The sequence below is a fragment of the Daldinia decipiens genome, assembly GCF_022478715.1.
Source record: "Daldinia decipiens strain CBS 113046 unplaced genomic scaffold F4813scaffold_13, whole genome shotgun sequence".
Classification (NCBI taxonomy): domain Eukaryota; kingdom Fungi; phylum Ascomycota; class Sordariomycetes; order Xylariales; family Hypoxylaceae; genus Daldinia; species Daldinia decipiens.
In genome coordinates this window covers 271,484-298,336 of record NW_026054556.1, presented here as the reverse complement: position 1 = coordinate 298,336, position 26,853 = coordinate 271,484, and the positions used below count along the sequence as shown (strand labels likewise).

General features: G+C 47.9%; 9 protein-coding genes across 9 annotated transcripts; 5 read left to right on the top strand and 4 right to left on the bottom strand.

Annotated features, from left to right (window-relative positions):
* The first annotated feature begins 36 nt into the window (after window positions 1–36).
* On the top strand, window positions 37–2,386 carry F4813DRAFT_47791 (uncharacterized protein). The gene is made up of 2 exons (XM_049248538.1): window positions 37–183; window positions 244–2,386. The coding sequence occupies exon 2, from the start codon at window positions 537–539 to the stop codon at window positions 1,737–1,739; it is 1,203 nt and encodes a 400-aa protein (XP_049100365.1). The 5' UTR covers window positions 37–183; window positions 244–536; the 3' UTR covers window positions 1,740–2,386.
* Window positions 2,387–3,781: 1,395 nt separating this feature from the next.
* F4813DRAFT_47532 (uncharacterized protein) lies at window positions 3,782–7,980 on the top strand. The gene is made up of 7 exons (XM_049248536.1): window positions 3,782–4,465; window positions 4,560–4,829; window positions 4,886–5,869; window positions 5,928–7,026; window positions 7,082–7,283; window positions 7,338–7,743; window positions 7,798–7,980. The coding sequence occupies exons 1-7, from the start codon at window positions 3,997–3,999 to the stop codon at window positions 7,857–7,859; spliced, it is 3,492 nt and encodes a 1,163-aa protein (XP_049100364.1). The 5' UTR covers window positions 3,782–3,996; the 3' UTR covers window positions 7,860–7,980.
* Window positions 7,981–8,399: 419 nt separating this feature from the next.
* On the bottom strand, window positions 8,400–9,963 carry F4813DRAFT_47516 (Mdm33 family-domain-containing protein). The gene has a single exon (XM_049248535.1). It carries the CDS (start codon window positions 9,784–9,786, stop codon window positions 8,407–8,409), a length of 1,380 nt encoding a protein of 459 aa, XP_049100363.1. The 5' UTR covers window positions 9,787–9,963; the 3' UTR covers window positions 8,400–8,406.
* On the top strand, window positions 9,943–10,533 carry F4813DRAFT_47507 (uncharacterized protein). Its single transcript, XM_049248534.1, has one exon. The coding sequence runs from the start codon at window positions 10,099–10,101 to the stop codon at window positions 10,438–10,440; it is 342 nt and encodes a 113-aa protein (XP_049100362.1). The 5' UTR covers window positions 9,943–10,098; the 3' UTR covers window positions 10,441–10,533.
* F4813DRAFT_47559 (HAD-like domain-containing protein) lies at window positions 10,534–11,818 on the top strand. The gene is made up of 3 exons (XM_049248537.1): window positions 10,534–11,141; window positions 11,316–11,458; window positions 11,520–11,818. Exons 1-3 carry the CDS (start codon window positions 10,627–10,629, stop codon window positions 11,651–11,653), a joined length of 792 nt encoding a protein of 263 aa, XP_049100361.1. The 5' UTR covers window positions 10,534–10,626; the 3' UTR covers window positions 11,654–11,818.
* Window positions 11,819–12,033: 215 nt separating this feature from the next.
* On the bottom strand, window positions 12,034–13,379 carry F4813DRAFT_380337 (MFS general substrate transporter; the record flags this gene model as incomplete). The annotated part of the gene is made up of 2 exons (XM_049245554.1): window positions 12,034–13,129; window positions 13,213–13,379. The coding sequence occupies 2 exons, from the start codon at window positions 13,377–13,379 to the stop codon at window positions 12,034–12,036; spliced, it is 1,263 nt and encodes a 420-aa protein (XP_049100360.1).
* A 1,085-nt stretch (window positions 13,380–14,464) lies between these two features.
* Window positions 14,465–18,788, bottom strand: F4813DRAFT_356663 (uncharacterized protein). The gene is made up of 4 exons (XM_049243018.1): window positions 18,577–18,788; window positions 18,497–18,521; window positions 17,876–18,433; window positions 14,465–17,824 (listed from the first exon to the last, which is right to left on the bottom strand). The coding sequence occupies exons 1-4, from the start codon at window positions 18,614–18,616 to the stop codon at window positions 14,533–14,535; spliced, it is 3,915 nt and encodes a 1,304-aa protein (XP_049100359.1). The 5' UTR covers window positions 18,617–18,788; the 3' UTR covers window positions 14,465–14,532.
* An 809-nt stretch (window positions 18,789–19,597) lies between these two features.
* F4813DRAFT_356660 (prion-inhibition and propagation-domain-containing protein) lies at window positions 19,598–20,602 on the top strand. The gene has a single exon (XM_049243017.1). The coding sequence runs from the start codon at window positions 19,749–19,751 to the stop codon at window positions 20,544–20,546; it is 798 nt and encodes a 265-aa protein (XP_049100358.1). The 5' UTR covers window positions 19,598–19,748; the 3' UTR covers window positions 20,547–20,602.
* A 1,565-nt stretch (window positions 20,603–22,167) lies between these two features.
* F4813DRAFT_356658 (uncharacterized protein) lies at window positions 22,168–26,768 on the bottom strand. Its single transcript, XM_049243016.1, has 3 exons — window positions 26,705–26,768; window positions 25,579–26,607; window positions 22,168–25,475 (listed from the first exon to the last, which is right to left on the bottom strand). Exons 2-3 carry the CDS (start codon window positions 26,043–26,045, stop codon window positions 22,658–22,660), a joined length of 3,285 nt encoding a protein of 1,094 aa, XP_049100357.1. The 5' UTR covers window positions 26,046–26,607; window positions 26,705–26,768; the 3' UTR covers window positions 22,168–22,657.
* Between the last annotated feature and the right edge of the window lie 85 nt (window positions 26,769–26,853).

Sequence of the window (26,853 nt, the reverse complement as noted above, 5' to 3'; positions counted from 1 at the left end):
TCCTGATCATGAGATGTTATTTACGAGATGTATGTAAAGGTAGCCTATTTGTCTAAATATTGTCTAGAATTACTACGTAGAGAAGAAAAGAAACAACACCAACTAACCTAGTTACCTCTAGTGATAACTAGTAATTATAGGAACATGTAACTATATATATAGTATAGTGGCGACCTTGATATAGTAGGAGGTGGACATGTAACATGCCTACGCTAATAGCAAATCGCGCTGACTCTTTAAAAGATGACCAGGGCTGAAAAGCTTGGCTCTCGTTTATTTTCAAATCAAAGGCGGCAAGATTTCCCCTTCGATTCATCTCTCTATTTCTTGTCAGCCTATTCTCGTGCTGGAGTTCTCATCCGGCTCGCCGTCGTTCGTTACATTGCTGGAAATATTTCCATACAGTCGTTCTTGCTTATTATTATTGCAACTAATTTTTAATCTTTGTGCATTCACTTCTATTCCTACGTTAACATAAATCGTTTAGATACCTAACTAGTTACCTCTTATATTGTAACTAACTAATTATCACCAAGATGGCTTCGAACGAGAATCCACAGCCGACAATTCAGACGAGGGATGAGAATGAAGTTTCGTCTGTGAGCAGCCCAACTTCAGCAATCCACGAGAACGTTCCGGCTCCGGCAACGAGAGACCAGCTTGGAGAACCTGTTAATGGGGGCGCACCGCCGATGCCAGCTAGGACAGCAGGAGATCCAACTACTCAACCACGATCGCCTGCACACCAGCAGCCACTCCCACAACCGTATCCTCAGTATCCGTCACCTTATGGGCCATATGCCTACCAGCCTCAACCGTACCCGTGTGCGCAGGCTGTTCGAGTCCATCCTCCTTATTCAAAGTCCTGGGCGGCCAACAAGCTCGTTCTCACAGTCTTCTCGATTATATTCGCTATCATAATCCTGGCCTTATCATGCGCCTTCCTTGATGATGATGCTGGTGCCGAAGGCATGGTACTATATGCCCTTCCCATCACCATCGCTGCCATCCTATGGAACGGTGCTGAGTTAATCACCTTTGGTATTCGCTCACGGAAGGACGTTAAACGAGGGATTCACCCAGGGGCACACGTCGCCCTGCACCTCTGCTTCTGGCTCGCCTGCGCATTCGCCGTTCTTATTACGGCTTCGATTTCCCTCTCCGTACAGGCTATGATCAGAGATTGCGCCGATGACGAAACCGAGCGCTATTCGTATTATAGCTATAGTTACTGTCGCCGTAATGATATCGAACTATACAGGAACGGCACGTATCTGCCCATGATCCAAGCCGTCCTTGCTTTCTTCTGCTTGGCAACCATCGATCATTTCATTCTTTTCGTCATAGCATGCATCGATACGCACAAACGGAATATAACGAGGCCTGCAGGCGTTGTTCTACCACCTATGTTGCCGGCAGGAGGCATGTACTATCCACCTCCGCCACCACCAGGTACTACTCCTTACTATCCGTATCCGGTGGCGATGCAGTCGTTATCGCAACCACCACAACAGTCGCAGGCGGGACAAGTGCGATTTGGTCCAGTTCCCAACGGGATTGGTGCCGTAGCACCAGCCGCCCCTCAAGCCAACCCGGTCGGACAGAATTACCAAAGCCTCGCCGGGTTTTACGCACCGGCACCACCGCAGCCTTCTTATTTGCCAGCTCAGCCCGCAACAGGCTCGAATATCGAAAAGGTCGTGCCCTCTACTTCGGCTGTACCTGGTCAAGCATCATGATGTAAGAGCACCAACAAGGCAATTTCTGTTTTTAGCATTTCATAATGACCTGATACCCTGCGCTTGATTGTGTGAGATCAAATGAGATAAGACGTGTCTGTATAGCTGTGAGCAGTTGTGGCTTGTTTTGGCTTGTCATGTTAATACTATTGATACCCCCCTGATTGCGTTGTATGTGAGGTCTGAATCTGAAGAACTTGTTACGTTAGTTTACAGCCTTAGGCATCAAGGATTATCATTTATTTAAAGCTTGCGCCATGTCAACTCAATGTGTCCGTGGTATGGAATGAAATAGAGTATCACGTGTGAAATCTTGACTTGAATCTTGACATGCTTCGATGAACTCGCGAATCGCATGATAACCGTAGCATCATCTCTGATCGTGACAAGTTGATAGGTACGCGAGGCGGGGTCAAGTTGTCTTCTCGTTTGTAGTGCTTGTGATGTCTAGGGGATGTCTAGGGGATATTGTTTCTTCCCCGCCCTGCATCAATTTTTGACTTGACAGGTCACTCCTTGAAAGCTGCCCCCTAAACCGCTGGTATGTATATATTTTGCGTTACGGCACCTCCGGGGACGCGCAACCCATTTGCTTAGCTGACAAATGGATAGAGTTTTGTTGTTTTCGTGATGCCTAATAGTTACACCGGTAGGGCAAGATCAATATCAAATATTGACATAGTTCTATGTATGCGAGCCGCGACTAGGTCTTGACCCGCATCTCCACACATGTACATGAAGATCTTTACCTATATTGTATCGTGTTGCAGATTCAGACCGTAGATTCAGACCGTAGATTTAGATGCAAGCCGTGCGATGGTGATATATGTATGTAGATAGTAGTTGCTATGCTACCAGGCATGAGGACGTGATAAGAGCAGTAGAGCGACGTATGATGTAGGGTACCTATACTTAGGTAATTAGGCTAGGTAGTTACCTACCTATATCTATGGGTTAATACGGAAAGTCTCAATTTCCTACTCAAATGGAACGTGGGCTGTTTTAGAGTCGATTGATCTCACCTCGTCTGATATTACTTTGCTTTCCCCGAACGCCTGTTATTCTGACCTGTTATTCTAACATACCTACCTTAGGTAAGTTTGGCCATTTCCCTCTTCCATCTATTTATTTGCTGTTCTATTTGAATCCTCCGAGTTGCCAATGATCCTAAACAGGAATACATAGCTAGGTCACTTGTCTGTTTCTTAGGTTATCTGGTAAACCGATGACACGCAGGCGGCTAACACCGACATAGTAAAGCCAACAAGTACCGACTTAGCACTTTATATATGTATGTGTAGGAGGTAGGTACCTACCTACGCATTACGCTTCCCTTTCAGGGTTTCCGGTGGCACTCGTCTTCCCCGGCCTTATCTAGGTAGGTATCTTTTTATTATTTTATTATTTTTTATATATATTTTTTTCTCCAAAATCTTGTAATTTGTCCACTTCTTCGAGGCTTGACGAAAAGTTACGACATTCCATTCCTATAAACCCCAAACTCAAATAATAATAATAATAATAATACGAGACCTGGGCAATACTAGAAAAAGAGGGCGCTAGTCGGGTTATCAACTGATAACAATAACAACCTTGAATTATTTAAGTGCACAGCAATCCAATCCATAAATCCATAAATCCATAAACCCACAGTGGGTCTCAACACAGACCACCCATACATAAACTTGCGCCTGCCGCATGCGAGACACAAAACCCCGCCATTGACACAAGGCAAACTTGTACATACCTACCTCATACAGGCTACCTCTACCTAAGGTAGCGACATAGGTAGCGACATAGGTAGCCGTACTTGACACTGACGACATCGCACTACCCAATTTTCTTAATCTTTTATCTCTTAATCTTTTGCTCCTTACCCGCTCTTTGACAACACGCCAACCCGGCAACTACACTTGCTTCAATCCAAACATCAACTGGCTTCTGTTGTAAGGCTAACGCTAGTGCTGCGGGTAGTGTGTGCCCTGGGCCTGCCGATTGCAGCCAGTACAGGTAGTATAAGGCAGTATAAGGCATAGGCAATACCGCATAGGCAATACCGAGTTGTGAGATAGCTTTTCTCCAGCTTTATCTCGGGCCGCCCGCATTTCTGCCTCTGTGACTCTCTGTCTATCTGCCTCTCTGCCTCTCTGCCTCTCAACATCTCAACCTCTCCTCCACTCACACAACAACAAGTCTTAGTACATACCTTCTACCTACCTAGTCCCGCGCGTGACGACGCGCAACCCAGCTGCCCATCATGAACGACGAAGAGGCCATGGCAAATATTTACAAAAAGATCGAGCGCGAGAAAGCCCTGATCAATGCTGCTAATTCTATGCGACAGCAGACCAACAATGACGATGTTAGGTCTCGTCTCGATAGCCAGATGCGGGAGGGTCGTCGGAATCTCCAATTTTTCGAAGAGAAGCTTCGAGATTTACAGATGAAGCGTCTGGGACAAGGTGTGGATAACATGAGCATCGGTTCAAGCTCTACAGCAGCCGGCTCGTTACGTCCTAGCAGTCTCGATATGCGTGATGGCGAAGGACCACCGCCGCCTCCGCCTAAAGATGCCGGCGCGTGGTCGGGCGATCAGGGCTCTTATGGCTCGCTACCTTATAGTCAGGTCGGCGGCCATGGAGATATCATGCCGCCGCGACATCCATTCGCCCCCCCAGGGCCAACTTCGACGGTTTCGAAACTGAGGCCAAACTTTACCAAGTTAGGTTTGTCACCCCTCTCCTTCTCACTCATGTTGCGGCGGGCTCTGCCATGGCCCTTATGATGAAATATGCATAACTAATTCTTATTTGTCTTTAGATCTTATTAAATACGATACCCCATATCTCGGTCCTCGAATCCAACTTATGCTCTCTCAAATCCAGTTCAAGCTTAACGTCGAGGAGCAATATCTCAAGGGTGTAGAAAAAATGGTTCAACTCTACGGCATGGAAGGTGATCGCAAAAGCAAAGCTGATGCCGCAGCAAGGAGGGTCGAGAGTAAACAGAAGATTCATCTCCTAAAGCAGGCACTCAAGAGATACGAAGAACTTCATATAGATGATTTGGATTCTGCCGACTCCCCTGACGGTTCGCTGCCCGCCCCGTAGTTTTTATATTACTATGCTAACAAGCCTATCTCGCAGATGATAGTATCAATATGCCCAATCTACGCAAGCCATTAACTGGGCAGCTTACGATTCGAATTGTCCAGGTAAGAGATGTGGATCATGCTAGTACCGGGCGGTTTTCGCGGGGGCCAGAAACCTTCATCGCTATTAAGGTCGAGGACAACGTCGTTGCACGAACAAGGGTATCACGCACCGATCGATGGGAAGCCGAATACCACAATATCGAGGTCGATAAGGCGAACGAGATCGAACTCACAGTTTATGACAAGCCAGGTGAACATGCATTACCTATTGCCATGCTATGGGTGCGGATATCAGATATCGTGGAAGAGATGCGAAAAAAGAGAATCGAGGCCGAGGTCAGCAACTCTGGTTGGGTATCTGCCGATAGGATGGGAGGAGGCCCTGGAGTGCCCCCGCCTCAGTTCCCAATGGATCCGCAACAGCCACCGCAAGTTATTGCCGGACCTACATCTCCTGGATTAGCTGGTCCGGGTCAGCAGCAGTTTGGGCCGCAAGCGGTGCCACAAGTTACCTCTCAGCCGATCGATGCGTGGTTTAATCTAGAGCCTACGGGTTCTATTCATCTATCGCTCAACTTCATAAAACAAAGTAAAGACCGTAGAGCTGTGGACCTTGGCCTTGGACGGAAGGGTGCTATTCGTCAACGCAAAGAAGAGGTACACGAGATGTACGGACACAAGTTCGTGCAACACCAATTCTACAACATTATGCGATGTGCCCTTTGCGGCGATTTTCTCAAATACTCTGCGGGTATGCAGTGCGAGGACTGCAAATATACCTGTCATACGAAATGTTATTCGAGCGTGGTTACAAAGTGTATAAGTAAAAGCAACGCCGAAACAGATCCAGACGAGGAGAAAATCAACCACCGTATTCCCCATAGGTTCGCTCCATTTTCGAATGTTACCGCGAATTGGTGTTGCCACTGTGGTTATATACTACCTTTTGGAAAGAAGAATTGCAGAAAGTGTACCGGTACGGTCGATACCTACTATCCCCCCTAGTTGTTTGAATATGGCTAATACTTTTATAGAGTGCGCGCTTACAGCTCATGCCCACTGTGTGCATCTTGTACCGGACTTCTGCGGTATGAGTATGGCTGTTGCTAACCAGATCCTCGAAGGCATCAGATCACAAAAGCAGAGGCAACAAAAAGCGACTTCGTTGAGTGATAAGACCCTTAGACAGGGCAAGTCTAGCCCTACCAGCACATCATCAGGTCCCATGTCACCCTATAGTACTCATGGTGTATCATATCAGACCAGTATCGCTTCTCAAGAGGCAACCGATGCTGCTAAAGCTATGTATACTAGTCAGGCCTCACCAACGAGACCCGTCTATCCTGATCGTACTTCATCCGGCTCGAGTGCCGCCGCAGCTGCCGCTACAGCTGCTATGAGCGGTACTATAGGTTCTCCATCAGGTCGCCCAGGACAGGTCTCAGACTACTCCTCTGGTAGGACTGGTAGTAGTTATGGCGGGGCCTTAGATGCTCAAGAAGATCCGTACGCAGCTGGCCAGCCCTATAATGTGCCTTCACAGCCGAAGTATAACCCAGCGGCGTATGCAAATATCGCCAACTATCCTCCAGGCCAGCCACAAATACCGCAACAACAGCAACGCCCGGCCCAACAACCGCAATCTCCACCACCTCAAATACAGCAACAGCAGATGTACACCCCAATTGCACCGGTTTCGAAACCGCAACCAGTCCAGGAAACCCCTTCACTAACATCGAGCACTACATTGCCGCCCCCTTCAAGAAAACCTTTGCCCTCCGCAACTGACCCGGGAACTGGTCAACGTATTGGATTGGATCACTTTAATTTCCTTGCAGTCCTCGGTAAAGGTAACTTTGGTAAGGTTATGTTGGCGGAAACGAAGAAATCACGGCGGCTTTATGCTATCAAAGTTCTAAAGAAGGAATTTATTATTGAAAACGACGAAGTCGAAAGTATCCGATCCGAGAAAAGGGTGTTCCTGATTGCGAATAGGGAGCGTCATCCATTTTTGACCAACTTGCATGCCTGTTTCCAAACCGAAACAAGGGTGTACTTTGTCATGGAGTACATTAGCGGTGGCGACCTGATGCTTCATATCCAGCGTGGACAATTTGGCACCAAACGTGCACAGTAGGTTCCCAAGTTTATAATCTCTTTGAAGCATGTTTGCTGACCTTTTCCCTAGGTTTTACGCGTCTGAAGTTTGCTTAGCACTCAAGTATTTCCATGAGAACGGCGTTATTTATCGTGATCTCAAGCTTGACAACATCTTGCTTACGCTAGATGGTCACATCAAGATTGCGGATTACGGTCTGTGCAAAGAGGACATGTGGTATGGCTCTACGACCAGTACTTTCTGCGGTACACCCGAGTTCATGGCCCCCGAAGTACGTGTGCCCTTTACTTTACATGCCTCTGTATTGTCTCTAACATCATGATAGATACTACTGGATAAGAAATACGGTAGAGCGGTGGACTGGTGGGCTTTTGGTGTGTTAATTTACCAGATGCTCCTACAACAGTCACCTTTCCGGGGCGAAGACGAGGACGAGATTTACGACGCGATTCTTGCAGATGAGCCGCTCTATCCTATTCACATGCCCAGGGAATCGGTCTCGATCCTACAGAAACTTCTCACGAGGGACCCCGACCAACGATTAGGAAGCGGGCCAACTGATGCTCAGGAGGTCATGAGTCAACCCTTCTTCAGAAACATCGTATGGGATGACATTTATAATAAGAGGGTAGCCCCTCCTTTCATGCCCACGATCAAGAGCGCAACGGATACCAGCAATTTCGATTCAGAATTTACTAGCGTTACACCGGTTTTGACGCCGGTGCAGTCAGGTAATGATAATTGTGTCTACCCCCAAAATACCGGTCATGCTGATAAAATTATAGTGCTTTCGCAATCTATGCAAGAAGAGTTCCGCGGATTCTCATACACGGCGGATTTTGACTAGGTGCTGAGACTGGAAGTTAAGGACTCGTCGAGAGGGTATGATAACAGGAGCAGCGGTAGTGGCAAATCCTAGAAATGAGCGGAGGATTCAATCGTTTCGTGATGCCCTAGGATCCGTGGTATACGACAGCGAGGTGATCTGCTTGGTTCGAGGCGCATTGATCAAAAAAAGAAATACTGCACGGTCGATATCACTCTAGGCCACAGCGTACTTACTACTCGTGCCACGGATACATAAGCGTTATGAAATGCCATTCGCTGAGCGAATATTCACAAAAAAAAAGGTCGATTGCTGTTGGGCGCGATTTAGAATTCTCAGTCAAGGAGCGGCAAGCAGATGCTATCGCACGGTCTACCCCGACATATAGTAGCTTGCCCCCATTAATTAGACCGGCAGATAATGCAAACGTCATCCTTCTTTTTTTCGAATTTATATACAAGGTGAATGTACATGGTGTGCTGATAGGGGCGGTCTTTGGGGGGTATCGTATTGTACAGCTGTGGGTGTTGAAGTTAGAGTACATACCCTTTTGACACTTTGCTCTAGTCTAGGATCTTCGAATAAATATAATAGCAGCTATAGTACCGAAAGTTGCGGCACCGGCAGCGGCGCCCTCGAGCGCTATTATAGAAACGTCTCGCATCTTAAGGGAGACTTTCTTATCACTTGATAAGTCGGCATATGCAGCTTTCCACCACTCCGGATTCAAGAGTGACTCTCGCCATGATGTGATCGGCGGTCCTATTATGATACCATCGGCTGGTTCTTCTGGTTTTAACTCTGCCGTAGCTGGTTCAGGGTCGACTACGTCGGCTGCAACTGTAGCCTCAACGGCAGCGGCAGTAGCTTCCTTCTCTATCCTTCTCCTCTCCTTCTCGGCCCCCCTAAAAGCTCTCTCGAGTCGGCGCTCCTCTTCTAAAGCCTCACGGACCTTCTCCTCAAAACCCTTGACGAGCCTCCTGCGGCGCCAGGGCTCGGCACCGAACTGGAAAACGAGGAACATGAGGACGTTGACGCCCATAAGGCCCCAAGTACCCCAGGTGCTCATGCGGCGGATCTTGTCGCTCCATATTTGCTCCTCGTGGTAGCGGCTCAGAATCCCAGCACTCAGCTCACGGCCCAGACGCTCGGCTTCGCGTTCGGCTTCCTCGAGCTCGGCAGCGCGTGCTGCCACATCCGCGTCCAGCTCGTAATCCTGTCGGTACAAGGCCGTAAAGCGCTCAAAGTCGGTCGGCGACCACATCTTCTGCCGCGCCAGCAGCGTCGTGACTTCTCGCTGCGTCGCGGACCGCGAGGACACGGACGACTTGTAGGCACCGCGCGCAGCGTGCAGCCGAGCCTGTGCCGCCGCAAGCTCCGCTTCGAGACCGCTGATTTGGGACTTGAGCGTCTCGATCCCCGAGTATCCCGTCAGGTCGTTAATCCGCTGAGACGCGGCGAAGAGCGTCGTCTGCGCCCGGTCCATGAACGTGCTGAGAGAGCGGTTCAGAGCGGAGCGCCGCGAATTCTGGGCCGAGGGGAGCTCGGGGTTCACCGTGGAGTGACTTTCCGGGGGAGGGGGTGGCGGTGATTGCTGTGGCGGGGGTGTCGGTGTCGGTGTCGGTGTCGGTTCGGGTTTCGGTGGTGGAGGTGGTTCGATAAAGGGCGGGGAGAAGGGGAATATAGGTTCATTTTCGGTAGGCTTTTTATCATTTTCATTATTCCTAGGAGGATTCGGCGGAGTCGAGTTGGAGGAAGAAGACGAGGACGAGGATGAGGAGAAGCGAAACTGGTGGTTTAAAAAAAGGACGGAGTTATTCTGGTAGGTTGGGTATGCCGGAGATGGTCGGCTCGAGACGAGCTTCCTCGTGGACTGAGGTGCCAATTGATCGAGAAGAAGCCGGTAGCTAGACCCGAAAATGGGCTTCAAGGCCCTCGAAGTCGACATCAAAGATCAAGGCAAGCTAGAGGACGGGTCGGGCTACCCTTCCTCTTTGCTGCGATTGAATTGGCGTATGATCGATCTATGGTAAAAGTACCTAAAGTAGGGGGACGGGACAGGACAGGGCAGGGCAGAATATGGCGCTGTGTAGTCCGGCCGAGAAAAGAAGTTGAAATAGCGCCGGGAATTATCCGACCACCGCCTACTGCCCACCGCCTTACCGGGACCATAGTTGGGCAATGGCTGGTAGCTACGACCTAAAGTACATATGTATGTAAGCAGCTAGGTAGTACCTACCTAGGTACATAGGTATGTATAATGTACACTAAAGCACAAGGTAGCGTCGCCAAGATCACTAATAAGCCTCAGTGGGGACCCTTTCCCTTTTGGCAGAAAAGCATAACCGATCGACAAAAATTGATGGAGGGGCAGAGGGGCAGAAGGTGGCAGACAGAAAGAGCCCCGCGGATCGCTCTTGCTTCCATGCCGCATGTGTTTGGAGTCGGTGTTAGTATTGGCTTAGACCCTTGGGAAACTTTATTTCTCTCATCACTTTCTTTTCTTTTCCTCTTCTTTTCCTTTCTTTCTTATTTGACCGGCAAATATTTACACTTTCACAACTCGGCTATCCTTCTCACGAGCTTGCTAGACGTCAGGTAGCAAAAAAACCCTTCATTTATCGTGTGACGTCATTCCGTTTTCTAGGATATCAGACCAAAGTCCTTCATATACAAGATCTATTAGAGTATAGGAGACAACCGTCAAGTTTATATATATTAGATGAAATACGACCAACAATATCTAGACTACCAGATTTAAAATCATATCGAACAATATATAGATATAATGGCTCAAACCAACAACACCAATGGCATCAATGGCGTTAACGGCACACTCCCCGCGCTGCGTACCAACCCCAAGGCCATCTTTTTCACCGACTTTGACGGTACCATCACGCTGCAGGACAGCAACGACTTTATGACAGACAACCTAGGATACGGCGCTGAGCTCCGCAAGAAGGGCAACCACGATGTGTTGTTTGGCAAGCGTACGTTCCGCGACAGCTTCCAGGAGATGATGGATAGCGTCAAGACCCCCTACGACCAATGCATTGCCACTCTGCTCAAGAATGTTCAACTCGACCCTCACTTTGCCGAGTTCTTCACCTGGACTCGTGCAAACAATGTCCCTGTTGTCGTCCTGAGCGGTGGCATGCAGCCCATCATCCGTGCTCTACTCGCCCACCTTGTTGGCGAGGATGCCGTCCAGCATATGCAAATAGTCAGCAATGATGTTGAGGCCAGACCCGGCAAGAGCATTAACGAAGAGAATGGCTGGAACATCAAGTTCCACGACGATAGGTAAAAAATTATTCTCATTATTTTTCTGTGGCACGTTCTCCCAAGCACCTTACATTCCAGATTTGGCATTTTGTTCTGAGAACAAACTCCTAATGAAGCGTATGATATGTACCTGTAAAGATAGCTCCATGTCAAGAACCAGTAACTAATATATACAATTTTTGCTTAATGTAGCGACTTTGGACACGACAAGTCCCTCGAGATTAGACCGTATGCGGCGCTACCGGAGCGGCCTATAATGTTCTATGCCGGAGACGGAGTCTCAGACCTGTCTGCCGCCAAGGAGACCGATCTACTATTTGCCAAGGCTGGGCGAGGTAAGTTTTTCTTTATTCCAACGACTCAAGAGATTCTGAAGACAATATGCTAACCTGCTAGACCTCGTCACGTACTGCGAGAATGAGAAGGTGCCATTTGTCACTTTCAACGACTTCTCTGACATCCACAAGATTGTTGCGGACGTGGTTGAAGGCAAGATCACCGTTCAGGAAGCGGCGAAGGGAAGAGTGTAAATCTTCAAGCTTCGACTTCCTAGAGGAATATCGTTTCCCTCTTTTATCTCTAGGTTCCCGCGCGGGATCTAATCTTCAAGCAACATTGCATATGCATTTTCGGTGTGCAGATAAATATTATCTTTAGACAAACGGATAGACAGGTCGATGGAGCATAATATCATTCGATGCTAAGCGTCGCCTAACCCCCTTTTAAAAAAAGATTTGCAGCCCTAACTACCTACCTACCTACCCATAGTATGGGCATTCGTTGTTAGAGACTTAACGAATATAATTCCCAAGGCAGTTTTTGCCTCAAGCCCGTCCCGCCATTGTTCTATATATCTAACCTAGGTAGGTACGTATATAATATGGCTAATACGTGGTATTATCATACTTCATTACTCCGTTCTCTTCCTAATTCCAGGCTGTCCGAACCAACAAACTAGCATGACGGCAAACAAGCCAATAGCGATAGGGTGCATGATGAACGTACCAGTAGCCTCAGCTAAAAGACCCGTAGTGAACGGGGCAATGGCGCCACCAGAACTACCAAAAGCGCTAATGACGCTCATACCACTGAACTGCTCGCGACGGGAGAGGTTACGCGTAAAGACATAAGCGGCACAGGGGTAGATGGGTCCCAAAAGTAACCCTACAATGGCCAAGGATACGGCTTCGCCGATGATATTAGGGACTAACCAGACTAGCAACTGGAAGACGGCAGCCCCGACCACGATAATGTAAACGAATAACTTCTCCCCGATTTTGGAGCCGAGGGGCGACAGTGCGAACCGACCGAGCGTGATGCCGGCCCAAAAACCAGATGTCACGTAACCGACAGACGAAGGGTCACCGTCGCGATTGGAGATCAAAAAGGAGATAACCCATCCCGAGATAGACACTTCGGCTCCCTGGTACGCAAAGATGAAGAGGGCCGCTAGGATAACGACCTTTGACTTGAATGTAACGAGTATAGTTGACACATGATCTAAACCACGTGAACTAGTCTCATACAGAGCATTTGGTTCGCTACCGCCAACATCCTTCTCGTAATTCCAGAAAGCCCAAGTCGAGAAGCCGACATTCCAAATGACAAGGCCGAGAGTCAACAGGTAGTACCGGCTCCAGATAGCACCAGAAGATACAATAGAAGTTGCAACGAGAGGTCCAATCGTACCGCCAATACCGTAGCTTCCATGGAAAGCACCGAGGATCGTTGTGCTATTAGCCAGGTTTGCGCAGAATACGTTGCCGATGGCGAGCTGGAGGGCAAGGCCGAAGCCGATGAAGAAGTTGGCGACCGCCACCGCAGGGAAAGGTGCCGTGCAGATCAGGGGAATATACCCGACGCCGATGCAAAGCTGTGCCAGAGCGATGGTCTTAGCTCGCCCAAGGCGCTGGCGAATCTGGTCGACGAATGGCGCAGCCATAATGAACCCTAGAGCGTTACCGATGAAGATAAGAGCTACTACGGAATATCCAATATTGTAATGACTTCATTCACCTCGGTCAGCCCGTGCTTAGTCTTTCTTTACGAGCGCTCGGCAAAGAACCAGCTTGAGATGGGCTCTACTCACGACTCCATGTAAGGAATGAGGGCACCAGGTGCCGAATCAGTTAATCCGCCCACGAAGTTTAGGAAACAACATGTCGCTAGGCGGAACTTATTCATAGGCGGGTCGTTCAGAGTCGGGAGAGCGTCAAAGGTATCGGTTGGCCCAACCGGTGTTCCGGGGGCGCGCATCTCAACATCCATCTCCTCTCTAGGAGTGGTGGGTGCCGAGGGACTAGAAATTCCGGCATCGTTGGGAGGACGTCGAAGAGGCTCCAATTCAATTGAGTCTTGCTGAGGGACCGCTGGATATGTCCTTGATTTTACTCTCTGGGGGGGTATAGGAAGAGGATGCTCATCGTATCGGGTCGAGTTGGACTCGACTTGGACGAGAGTCCCAAATAGTGAAGAATTCATTTTGAGTGTTGAATATCTAGGTTAGGTACTTATCTCATGACTTAGAGGGAAGCCTTCTGGATAAGAATTAATTGAGATTTGGAGGGGTAAAGAAAGGTACCTATAAAGGAAGAAAACGGGTGGTAGAGGGCTGAGATATATACATGAACAATAAAAAGTTAAAGAAAAATAAAAAGGGAGGGTTGGCCGCTTAATAATTGTTAATTCGCAGTGGTGGGATACCCTGCATTACATGACAACTTGGCGAGCTATATGACGCTGAACATTTTGAGAGATGACGCTGAAGAAAGCATTCACGATCCTATCGGTGTGGTCTGACCCCAGCATCCCCGGATACCAGGCCTGCTACCCCATTCGTAGGTAGGTAATCACCAACCCTTAGAAAAGACTGTAAGGGTCTTATCTGCCAATCATGACCGTTCGCGGACAGCAGGAAAACATCTTTGATAATAGCTCCACTGCGACGACCGGAGACCGGGGCGGGTAGCTACCTATGTAGATATGTAGTCGCGGAGCGTAAAGTTGAAGGAAGGGGTTTGGTACGTAGCGAGCGGGGTCGACACCACACATAGATATGTTCCGTATGAAGGGAGCTGTGGGCTGGTGGGGACCCGATTGGACGGATCTCTGCACAAGAACATGTTGTTGGAACATGGAAGCCAATGGCTTGAGAAAGCGTAAACGCCGCCACCCAGACAAGTTCAAATGCTCAAATAGGAAATTCCGCCGGCTTAATATCGGCTTTGGGTAAATTTCGGCTGGACTTACCCCACGGGAAAGCTTATATCAGCATCAGGGGCAGCGGGGCAGCAGGGCAGCAGGGCAGCAGGGGCAACTGCGGAGGAGGATTGGGAAGGACTCATGAAATTATGTTCCTTTTTTCGAAACTTCCTACTCTACTAAATATCAACCTCCTTTCCCTGACACCCTAATGATCTTCCGACTTCAAATACGCTATAGCTCTCGTATACGGAACCAATTCGCCCCTCTCTGTGAAGTTGGGTAGTTTTGCAGCCAGATTTTCCAGGGCCATCTTTTTCAAGACCGGTAAAACGCTGGAGTTTGGTTCTGCAGCACATAAGGCGACGTTGATGAACATAACAACTATTCGAAATATCTGAATCGACTGTTTCTCTCGATCGGACGAAGAGGCGATTTGATCAACCTTTCTAACATGTCGCTCGATTATCCCTAGTAGTTTTTGATAGTTGCGGCTTGAAGTAATTGCGCAGTCGAGCATCTTTAAAGCCAAAGTATTCAACGAGCCAGGCTGTATCTCTTCAGCTGTCGCAAACAAGTCGATGAGGGCGTCGGAGACAGTGTCTAGGTCCCGATCCGATAATCTAGTAAATTCGGCATCACCAAGGAAGTTTTCTTGCATTAATTGAAAACTTGATTCGATGACAGGTCGTATCATCTCTCCCAACGGTCCGTTTTTATACTCGATACCTGTTTGAAGTATTCCTATGGCTGTAAGTGCAAGGCCAAGCGCTTTGTCGTTCATGTTGCCTTTGAGGCATTCTTGGCATTCTTTCCATCGCTGGTCGACTAACCCCTTAACCATACTCTCCATATTCTTTTCAACAATCAGTTCCCACCATCTCAGCCATTCCCTAGTAAACTTATTGAGCAACGTCTTGTTTGCACTCAACGCTGCTGCTCTCACAAACTCAACGCCGGCCTGCAGACAAATTCTTGCATTGACTTGATCGTGTATCATCACTGCATGTGAAAACCGTTCCGAAAATAGGCGAATCAGTTCCTTTACTGGCCTCTCTCCCTTCTCACCAAGACCCTCGATATCATTGACCGCTTCGATCCATAGCTTAGAGATGACAAACGATAGATGCTTGAATTTTTGGCCGCGCTCAACGGCTATCAGAAGAAGTTCAATGCCAACTTGAGCCAAGGCCTTGGTCTCTCCGAATCTTGCCACTTCGCCTACATTCGGGTTTGTCAACCGTTCCTTGAGCTCGTTCGCACGCCTCTGAACTACTAATTCCAGCATCGGCTCTCCAAAGCCAGGATACGATATCAGATTATTCAGTGCCTCAATCCATGCATTGGCCATCAATCTGATTACATCTCTTTTCCCGCTCGCAATAGCATCTTCCATGATCTTCACCGCAGCTTGTGTCATTCGATCCAAAACTTGTGGAAGGTGTTCTAGATCGTCTTGACCTAAAGAATATGTCGTGGGTACCTGGGCTAGCCCACTATCTTTGATTTTGAAGATAGGTATACAGAAAAGATCAAGCATATTGTTTCGGAACCGTGCTATGCTTCTGTTATGTTTCCCTTTTGTTGGCATACTCCGTCTATCTTGTGACTCTGTAGCCAACTTCACCACATCCTGGAAGGAGTCCCTGCTAAGCTTGGCCAATCCTCTAAGAAGGGCAGTCTCGCCTTTTTCGAATTCCTGTTTATAGAACTTTTCCATCTGGGTGACGAGGATGTCGATAGTATCCATGCTCACCATTTTGACAGCAGCCCGGAAAACTACCCGCTGAAACTCTTGACGACCATACGAGCTACGAGTACGGTTTTGGCCATACCGCGCAGCATTTGCGTCCTTTGATAGCAAATGATCTTTAATCCCCTGATGTCCATACTCTTCAGCAGCTTCATAGACAGTGCCCATTGGTCCTATGGCTTTGTGTACCTTGGCGCCCTTATCTATAAGGAAACGAACGAGTTCAAGACTCCCATGGGCTGCTGCTGCACGGAGAGCTGGCCCGACTACACCGCCACGCTTATTGACATCCACGCCATGGTTGATTAATTCTTCGATAATTTCAATGAAAGGCGCCGAGTCTAATCCTGGACTAAACCCTGCCGCTGCTGCTGTTATAGGGCTTCCATGTTCTCTGCCTACTATACGAAGAAAATTCGTTCTTCTTGAGCAGAGGAGCTTCACGAGGTCTAAGTGACCGTAAAATGCGGCGGCATGCAGAGAAGAACCGAACTCGCAGGGATACTCGATGATTTTGGAAGTTCCATAACCGTTCAATATTCTTTCAGCACAGCTACAACATCCAGTCAGGGAAATGAATTGTAGAGCAGTTCCAGATTCGCTTTGGACCTCCACGTTTGCTTCAGCATTAGTAAGATGAGAAATAATATTCTCGTGGTGTAGCTTGCAGGCAGCTATTAAAGCCGTCTCGTTGCGTTGGGTTTTGAGGTCAAGTTTGGCATGATGCCTAATAAGGAGTTTCGTTGCCTCCTCATTTCCGTAGTAAGCAGCGTACCATAAAGGAGAGCGGCCTTCTTTATCCGTTGCATTAATATCAACGCCATATCTGATCAACACTCCAACAGTGGAGGCAGCACCCTCATGATCAATGTCATTCCGTATGGCCCAGTGGATCGGACTTAAGCCGTCACTATCAAGCCTTGCCTGATCAAACCAATTCTCGTTTTTCAAAACGTCAATGAGCTCGACAAGAGAGAAATAGCTGATAATATGCTCGTGGCATACTCTGCTTGACATTGTTTTGCCTCGTTTGAAGAAATATACCTGGAATGCTAATTGTAGGTTCCCTTTCCTTTTTACTCCCGTTTCCTTATCAAGAAGTAGCTTCAGAAGACAGAGAGTCCTATAATAGCTCCCTTCAAGGCTTGCCCCACGACTAAAGCTACGTTTGATGCTCGTGGCCCATTTGAGCGACGCGAAAGTTAAAAATGGATGATCCTGCAAAATCACCCCAAGACTACCAGGACTATACCATCTAGCGTCATTCTGAGGACCCTGGGAGAAGTCCGATGAGGATAAGTGAGATAAGCAGAGGTCTGCGATCCGGTAGTGGTAGACAGTTGGATTGTATCCCCTGAAGAACTCAAAGGCGGTTCTATGACAAAATTGGAAAGTTCCAAGATTCTCATTGATTTGAACTAGGTGACTGCAGAAGCGGACGATTGTAATAAGGTTCTTGGCCAAGTCTTGATGATGCTCCTGATTTACTTCTCCATTATCGTTCAATGAGGCTGCTGTGAGAATTACTTCTGTCGGCAATGAGCCCTCGTTGTGTGCCAAAAGAGCCATTGTCCTCCAAGTTACTTTCTGCTTAAATGGGTCCAGCAGAGCCTCAAAGCTTTCAGCGTGGGACTTATACGTGTCGTGTAGCTTCTGTGGGGGGATAAGATTGTCCAGGGCATCCGAGATTTGTGAGTCCAATTCCATATCGCAGAAGTTTAATGCTTGCAGGCTGGCCCATAGGAACCTAAACTCCGCCTGTCAGTTACAATCAAAGAGAAGCATTGGTAGTACTAACATTCCATCTGCATTTTTGCTTAGGTAGTCGAAGACCCGTGCCTGAAGTTCTTGTCGTTCCTCAAATCGAGGCCTGTCAAGACATTTCCCAAGGTATCTCTCTATATCACGCTTGTTTTTTTCAGGAGTGACTTCAATTTGGAACCTTTTATATGTCCCCAGCTGGTGGATATCCTGGCGATCACGGGAACTAATAGCTACGCTCAACCGGCAGCTATTCGTCCCATCCTTGAGCTTTTGAACCAGAGAACCCAAGCTTTTGAGAATGTCTTGTTGAGAATATGGAGGAAGTTGGTCGAGCGCGTCGATGACAAGGTATATATCGCGCTGCGATGAAGCTAGAAAGTCGTGTAATTGGTTGACAGCATCCTTTCCTGTTTTTGATGTATCGCTTGGTTTTTCACCTGTTGCTTGTTCCCAAAATGTCATCAGCATTTTTTGATACAGTGTATCCTTTCCTTCGCCATCTCCAAGCCCGACATAGAAGTAAAGCAGGTGGATAGTGTTGGGACCTCGTGTCGCGAATTGGTTCTGAGAGATGCTTTCGATTATGCGAGATCTTAACAAGAATATGTTAATACTTTCTCATCCGGGTTGAGTATAGCACGACCAGAACACTTACATCAAAGTCGATTTCCCACACCCAGCTGTTCAATAATAAGTAAAATCGTACGCTTTCGCTCAATGATCGCAAGAACTCACGACGTCCATGAAGCCAGAGAAGGGAATATTGTGCTTCCATCTTCTCCCATGATTGGAAACTGTTCTCTTGCAACAGCCAGTCACATGTTTTATAGGATTCCCAGTTTTCTTTTATTTTTTCATGTGTTTTCTGCGCAAAATGCTTCGGGGTCAACGCTGTGGTGGCGTTGTTATCTACAAATACAAATGTCAGTACGACTTGGAGTTTACAGGGTGCTAACCTCACGAAACTAACAGTTAACAATGTCACCGTTGTGAACTCCTACCACGTGACCACTATTTCCCGACTGATTGATGTTGGAACTATTCTTAGACATGGCGATAGAATGTCGAACGTTTCATTAGTTAGGTACTTGGCACAAAACTAGTAGAATCCCTACTAATATCTAAACTTTACTTGGGTATTTAAATCTATGCTTGACGGCTGATGGGATACATAAGCCAATGAAACCTACCCGCTTAATGGTAATAAGTAACATGAAGATAATAAATTACAACCATTCAGTAACGATGCCTTAGAACCGCTCCCGATGTACTGAGAGTCTAAGATCTAAAAGCTGCGTATAAAACGAAATGCGTACTTAAACGGATATATTGTGCCAATATTAATATCCTCGAAAGTCCGAAACGTAGAAATAGGCACCGAATAATCATGCAGTCACTTATCCTATGACACAATACTCTAGGTTGGCTATGTTTCCTTTGGGGAGTACTTTAGACATCTCCGCTCCAAATATGCACACGCTGTAACTAGGTGCCTATTCAGGTGGCCTATAGCCACCAATAGCCATGGACATTATTATCATCATGCTCACCAAGCAGTCAAGAGTGGTGAAAATCGATTATTGAGGTTGAGTGCCAAGACCCATTGGGTAGCCTCGCCACCAACTTATTAATATGTGTAGGTGCCCGAGGTAAGGCCTCCAAACTGGCGGCAATATCGGCTACCAACGGTATGTAGTACGTATGTATATGACAGGTCAAACCAGATATGCCTAGTATCAATCCATAATTCCAAGACCCTTTCTTCCTCGATGGCCTCAGGCAAGTGTCATGTGGGGGTGGTAGTTTAGGTTCTTTATGGGCGCCTAAGAGGCAAACTTGTGTACATTCTATCTTCCATCATAATTAATTTATATTCGAGTCTTCCTTCTTGTTTGCAAGGTCTAAGAATGGTGCAACTCAGCACACGCTCTATACGCCAGTACTTAGCCCCTTCAAACACCATGGACACAACTACAGCAATCAGTATCTTTCAAATTGTTATTGAGACTCTAGGTCGCATCCAACTTGCACGGGAGTTCACGGATGACTTTACAGCATGTCAGCTAAAGCTCGATATTACGCAGCTTCGTCTTTCGCGCTGGGGCGAAATTGCTAATATTTCTACGATTGACGACGCTCATCATAACACAAATGGGCCTGGAAAGGGCAGCACAGGAAATGACCCCATCTTAGCTGAGGTGAAAGAAATACTCGAAGGAATCCAGAAACACATGGAGCTTGTTCAGAGCGAGATGTCGAGGCTAAGGAGAAAGATAACCGAGACCGATCGCGAGGTAGTAGAAGTGGACTCGAGTGTTCAAGGTGACTTGAAGAAAATCCGGAACCAGTTCTTAAAATTCCTCCGCAAGCGAGAACTCAAGGTGTCCAAGACCATTGAATCCATCAAGTGGGTTTTCTACAAAAAGGACTACTTCGACAAGTTTATAAAAAGTATATCCGAACGGATCCAGGAGCTCGAGGAAACTATTCCGGAAGCTGACCGTGAGAAGTTCCTCAAGCTCAGCAATGAGGAGTGCAAAGGGCTGGGCAAGTCTGATCTGGAGGTGCTCAAGCCGATTGTTGGGGTTTGCGACCCATGGCTTGAGGAATCTGTGAATACGGAACTGGGGGTCGCCCGGGACGGGGGGGAATGTCATCAACCAGTCATACAACAAAGGTCATGTAGTTGGGATACACAACGGTGACAACAAGGGCAACTACAACTTCCGCTAGTTACGTCAAAATAGGTGCTGATGGGGGAAAGGGGTAAAGGGGTAAAGGGGGGAGGGGTAGCTTTCATGTCCTCAAGTGCTAGCGAGACATGGTACATTGTTCGTTTAAATCTGTCGATTGTCTCCAATGATATGCTGCCAGCTAATTGGGTATCTGTATTGCACATAACCAGCTGATGATACGGTCCATCAGGCAGTAATGTTGATGTGGTTACATGTACTAGAATAGATTACAGTGCTAGTTAATTCAAAAGGCTGGGTTACTTTGTACTGCCAGAGTTCTGCCGCCTCTGCTTATAAGTAAGGCTCTGTATATAGACCAACGAGGTTATACTCTTATCAAGACGATGAAGCAACCTTGATAAATGAATAGTGCTGCTTCGATTTACTGTTGGTACTTTTCTACTAACTTTACGTAGCAAGTGATGATATCTCCGCCTTTCTAAGCCTTCCGACATCTCCATGCCAAGTTATATGCTCTGAACATTGTAGAGTACCTACCTAGGTAGGTATATTGATACTAACGTCGCAGCGCCAATACAGCATATAGTATAACCGATTTCCGGCAAAGACGGCAGCCAAAAAGCACTTCATTGCCGTAGTTCTCGGCTTCTCGGAGAGAAGTCCCTCGAACAGCACCTACATCGCACAGGCAATCATCTCACCGCAGGGCGAGCTAGCCCTCCACAGACGAAAGATAAAGCCGACGCACATGGAGCGTACCGTCTTCGGCGACGGATCCGGCAACGACTTGACCAACGTCGCAGAGCTTGACTTCGGCGCTCCGCTGGGCAAAATAAAGGTGGGAGCCTTGGCCTGCTGGGAGCATACCCAGCCGCTTCTCAAGTATCACAGCATCACGCAAGGCGGAGTCATTCACATATCCATGTGGCCGTCGATAGACCCCACATCCGGCGTAGATCATCCGGGCCTGTGGAGCATGACAGCCGACGGATGCCAGAACCTATCACAGACATATGCGATCGAAAGCGGCGCTTACGTCTTGCATGCCACATCCGTGTGCGCTCAGGCCGGCATTGACGTTTTGAACACTCAAAATGGGCTTGTCTGTGCGCAGCCTGGAGGGGGTCACAGCTGTATCATTGGTCCCGACGGGAGACGATTGACGACACCGCTTGGTGATGGTAAACCTGAAACCGAGGGTATCTTATATGGAGATCTAGATCTCACGAAGGTCGTAACAAATAAGGGCTTCCTGGATATCGTCGGTCACTATAGTAGGCCCGACCTTCTCTGGCTAGGCGTTGACAAACAATAAAAGGTAGTTGTCATTTCTAAAGCCGACGCAAAAAAGCCAGAGTCGGAGCAAGAGACGGCTCGAGCAACTTGATATGCTTAAGAAATTACTTATATGTTAGTTATATCTACTTGGTAAACTCGGTATTAGCGACGCTCCGATGACAATTCCCGATGCTCTGCCCCTATGCTATAACATTGTCATCTTGGACAAGAACACCGGACTGCCTCAGCTTGAGAAGCCCCTTGAATTTGCTATAACCCGAAGCATGGTTTACTGATGCCGTAAATAAACTCCAAGTTCGGTCACGAATAGAATTACCATTTCACCATTGAGGGAACATAACGTTTGCTAAATTCAGTTGTAGTAGTTATTCTTAGCTATCAACTAACTCCGGGTATTCTTCCCGATAGTATAATACTAGCTAGCTATGTGCACCTTTCTGGGGTGCAAGTGTTTCTGCTCGACTCTGTAGACGACCGCGTATACAGGTAGAAGCGTACTAGGTTAAAACATTAGATATACAATTTCTCGAATCCTCTAGCGATGCTAGGGTTCGAGCATTATACAATAGGTGGTCGGCCGGGTTTGACCGCTCAAAAATACAATAGCTATAAACAGTAAACCAAGGTGGTGATACTTTAATACAAACGCCCGATGCTGAATCCAGGTGAGCGCGCTGCCATACCCAATGTGTAGGGTGCCTGATTCCTGTAAATGCCAAGAAGGAAAAGTAGTACATATGGGTGTGCGCCCATGTTGACTTTCATTGAATCGTAATATGTAAAGATGTGCGTCTTTCATGTTCAGTCAATGAGCCAATGGTCTATGCCTGCAAGCTCTTGAATCGTCCCTCGAAAGCCTTGACCTTTTCGGCCTGGAGCTCTCTCTCCAGCTTTCGCGTTTGGCTAACGGCTGCCTCGCGCTCTTCCTGCAGTTCCATGACTTGGATCTGAGCAGTATTCATGCGGCCGACAACCTGCTGCATCTCGGCATCCGCATCGGTTAGAGCGTTTTCGAGCTCGGCGACGCGTGCGCGAAGGTGATCAATTTGGGCATCATCGGATACCTTGATAACTGAGCCGGAGCGCGTAGCGTTCAGACGAGGAGACCGAGCATTTGGGCCTGAAAAAAAGGGGGATAAAGGCGACTTCGGCGGGAATGTACGAGGAGAACGTAAGCCGTCTCGCATCCGTTTTAGCTGGTCATTGTGGCTGGCCCTGAGGTTAGAAATATCTTCCTCATATCGTGCGATCCGGTCCTCGGAAGCATTTTGCGCGGCCTCTAATTTCTCCTCGAGATTCCGGAGGTGTACCTGCATTGCGGTAATACGGTCCTTATTGGCCTTCTGCTCAGCTTCGCCGCGAGCCACTGTGTCCGAGATTCTTTGACGCAGAGTCTGATTAGTAGCTAACTGCTGACGAACTTGAACAGCTAGTTCCTCGACGCGACGAGCTGATTCGCTCAGTTCGTCGGCCAGTGCCTTTTCGGATTCGAGATAAACCCGTTCGCCCGCCTTAAGGGCTTCAAGCTGCTCCTGATACGACGTCGCTTCTTGGCGCGCAATGTCGCGCTCTGAGATTGTAGAAGATAGTGCCCGCTCAAGCTTCTCCATTGCAAGCTTTGTGAACTCATCTGGTGAGCTACTAGCCTCAAGCTTTTTGATACGTTCAAGAGAGTTGGCATACGCCTTCTGGAGATCCTCATAGGCCAGTGCTAGGGAATCTGATGTTACTGGGGGCGCGAATTTGTCGCTCCCGGTGCTTAGGCGTGAGATAGACGGTGGAATTAGAATATCTTTCTCGTTAAGTAAGCTCCTGAGAGATGCTATCTCTTGCTCGGCCCGATCAAGATCCATCTTAAGACCCCCGAGTCCTTTTTCTACTTGCCACTTCTGTTCGAGCGCCTCATCAGCTCGACGACGCAAGGCGGTAATCTCAGCTCTAAGGTTCGATATTTCTTTCTGGAAGCCGGCTTTCTGTGGTGACTGGGTTAGAAGACGATCGCGCTCCATCTCAAGGGCCTGTATCCTCTTTTGGTTCTCTCTATTCTGATATTCTTGCCTGTCCAACAGATTCCGCAGAGCTCTGTGTAAAGCATCTCGTTGCTCTTCGATGTCCTTAATCCGCTCTGATAGCTGATCCCGAGACTCAGTCGTCTTAACCGAGTTGGATCTTGTTAGACCGGAGGGCGCTCTTTGAAGCCTGAAGGGCGCTGGAAGGCCGGTCAAGGAGTTGGACCGGGACAGCCGGGATCCAGCTGATACTGTATCTTCAGAGATAGTGCCCATCGGGTTGGGCTGCGTCTTTTTTAATGACGAGTTCTCGCTCTTCAGAGCCTGGAGTTCTTGCTGCATCTTTGTCGATTCATATGTCATCTTCTCTAGCTCCGCCGCCTGTGCTTCGAGACCTTCCACACGTGCTCGAAGTTGGGGGACGACCTCATCACGAAGGTTGTCGCGTTGGTTGGAGGCATTTTCGAGCTCGCCCTTGAGCGCTGCGAGTAAGTCTTCAAAGTTATCCTTAACTTGGCGCTCTTCGGTAAGCTTGCGCCGCAAAGTTTCACAGGTGCTTTCTAATTCCTTAACACGTCCGGTTGTATCAACATTGTTAACTTTTGCGAGGTCAATCTGGGATGCCCTTTCCGAAAGCTCCTTGATCTGCACATCAAGTTGTTGTCTCCTGGACCTCTCATCCTGGAGTTTGTCAGTCAACTCGAGCCTAATCTGGGCTTTCTCCTGCTCCGATCTCCTCTGAATTTTCTCTATCTCTTCCCTTGATTGGTCATACTCGCTTAGCTTAGCAGAGCTGTATCCCGAATCGGAAAAGTAATCGCTGGTTCTCTTGTTTCCAGCTGCCGTAGGGTTATCCCTCTCTGCTTGTAGCCTATCTACTAAGTCTTCTAGGTCCATCTCGCGCCGAATTGAAGAGGCCAATTCAGCCGAGATGGCCTTTAGTTCATCTTCCATTTCTTCAATTTGATATTGTGGTGGTATCGCACCGGTTGGTGGTGTTGCCAGGTAAGTATCGCAGTAGTCCCTTGAATTTGAAGATCCGAACAATGCCTTGGGGGCGTCCAGTAGTGATTGTGGTCCGATTGTTGTGACTGGGGATGCATCGGTAACACTATTTGTCTTTGAAAAGTTGAAAGGTGATGGAAGAGGCGAATATCCTTTGTCTGACGCCTCTGTATTCGAAGGCGAAGTCCAGCCAAAGAAGGTTCCTAGCTTTGACGAGCCGGGTGATTTCGGTAGGGGTTTATCAGTATTGGGTGACTTGATGTCGTTTGTGTCGGCTTTTGGAGTCAACGATGTATCGTCTGACTTGAGATTCAACTGTGGGGGTGTGGTTTTCCGGGTAATATGCAACGACATAGTAGTAGAATAATTAGAATTAGAATTAGAATTATCCGACGAATCCGAGTTGTATCCGTCGAGAATATTGTCACTTAGCGGATCCTCGTCTTCTTCACTGAAGAAATCGTCATAGGCGGTCTGTTCGTGGTGTTGCGACAAGTCGGTAGTGTGACGTGTTTGAGAAAAGGCAGGGTTACTACCCTGAGAACTTGGCCGTTCGACTTTACCCGCCGTGACAGCCGGGCTGGAGTCGACAGAAGCTAAAGGATGGCGAATCTCGGGAGATTTCCTGGATAAATTTGAGTATTAATTAACAATATCCTACTTAGATTACCGACATTGGGCATTGGGCATTAGGCGTTGGATTGTAGAATAATAAAACCTTGACTTACTCTCTGTTGCTCTGAATCAATATAAAATCGTAGGGAGATTCCAATCCAGGTTTAACCAGCGGGCCAACAGGAGGGCGAGGAAACTCGTAAACGGTAGGGCTATCAACTGAAAAAGAGCGAGAGAACCGGTGGTCTGGGCCAGGCAACCCCTTCGCAATCGCGAGATACTGTCCTGAAGAATACCTAGTAGCGATCGGTGACGCGGTCGACGACAACGGCTTGCGTCGAATGGACCGGACGGGCGGTAGGCCGGCGGAGCTGTCGATGACAAGCTTCTTCGTGTTTCTCGAACCCGATAGGGCTTGAGTTGAGTCAAGGTCAAGGGATTGGTCTGGGAGGGAGGGAAACGGCTGCTGAAGTAAAGAAAGATCAGATGAGGCACGGGAAGTCTCAGAGTAAGCCGTTAAGGAAGGCCGATGCGGGTGGTTTTGCAGGATCTGGTTCGACAGAGGCTGAGGGGCAGACATGGTGGTCGATATACTATCTTACTCCCTTGTCCTATCATTCATGGCTAGGAGGAATGAGTGGAGAGTTACAGACTGGGCTAAGAGATTATCGAATCGGCCTGCCAAAGGAACTCGGTAATGTTTCACTGATACAATAAGAGGAAGGCAACATGGGCAACATGGGCAACATGGGCAACATGAGGAAACCCAGCAAATAATCGACGAGCCAGAAAGAGTGAGAGGGTTCACAACAGAGAAAGAACGAAAAAGGACCAGAACTCGTCTAGCATGGGAGTGGGAATGGTCGAAAGGGGCATGGCGGCATAGACTACAGGCCGGGTAGCGTTGTAATCGGTCGTTTATCCACTATTAGACCATCAAAATGATCAGGGGGTATTAAGGACATGAAAAGCATGAGCATCTATGTGGCTCTTGCAGAATGAGGCAGGCGCTTGAAAGATGATAGACATCTTCTAGCGCGTAACGTTTCCCCAGTTTGTACCCCTGGATGGTCCTCCTTTGGTTCGTGTGGCTTTCGAAAGACGATTTTAGTGGCTAATTATCATCAACAACCCCTGTTAACCTATCAATTGCTTATTAGCATTCCAAGCTGCAGGCCCTTGTCGCCTTCGTTTTTGTCTATTTGTAATTTTAACTCCCTGTAACCGAATAGTACATACCTATTCCTCGGGGCAAGGCTGGCGTAGGTCGGAGGGTGAGGAACAAGATATTTTGTAGTTAATCAATCTTGCGGGTTTTTAGTTGACGAAGAGGATAAATTCTTTCTGTTGTACCGCTAATCAAATCAAGTAGTACCCAGATCCTGTTG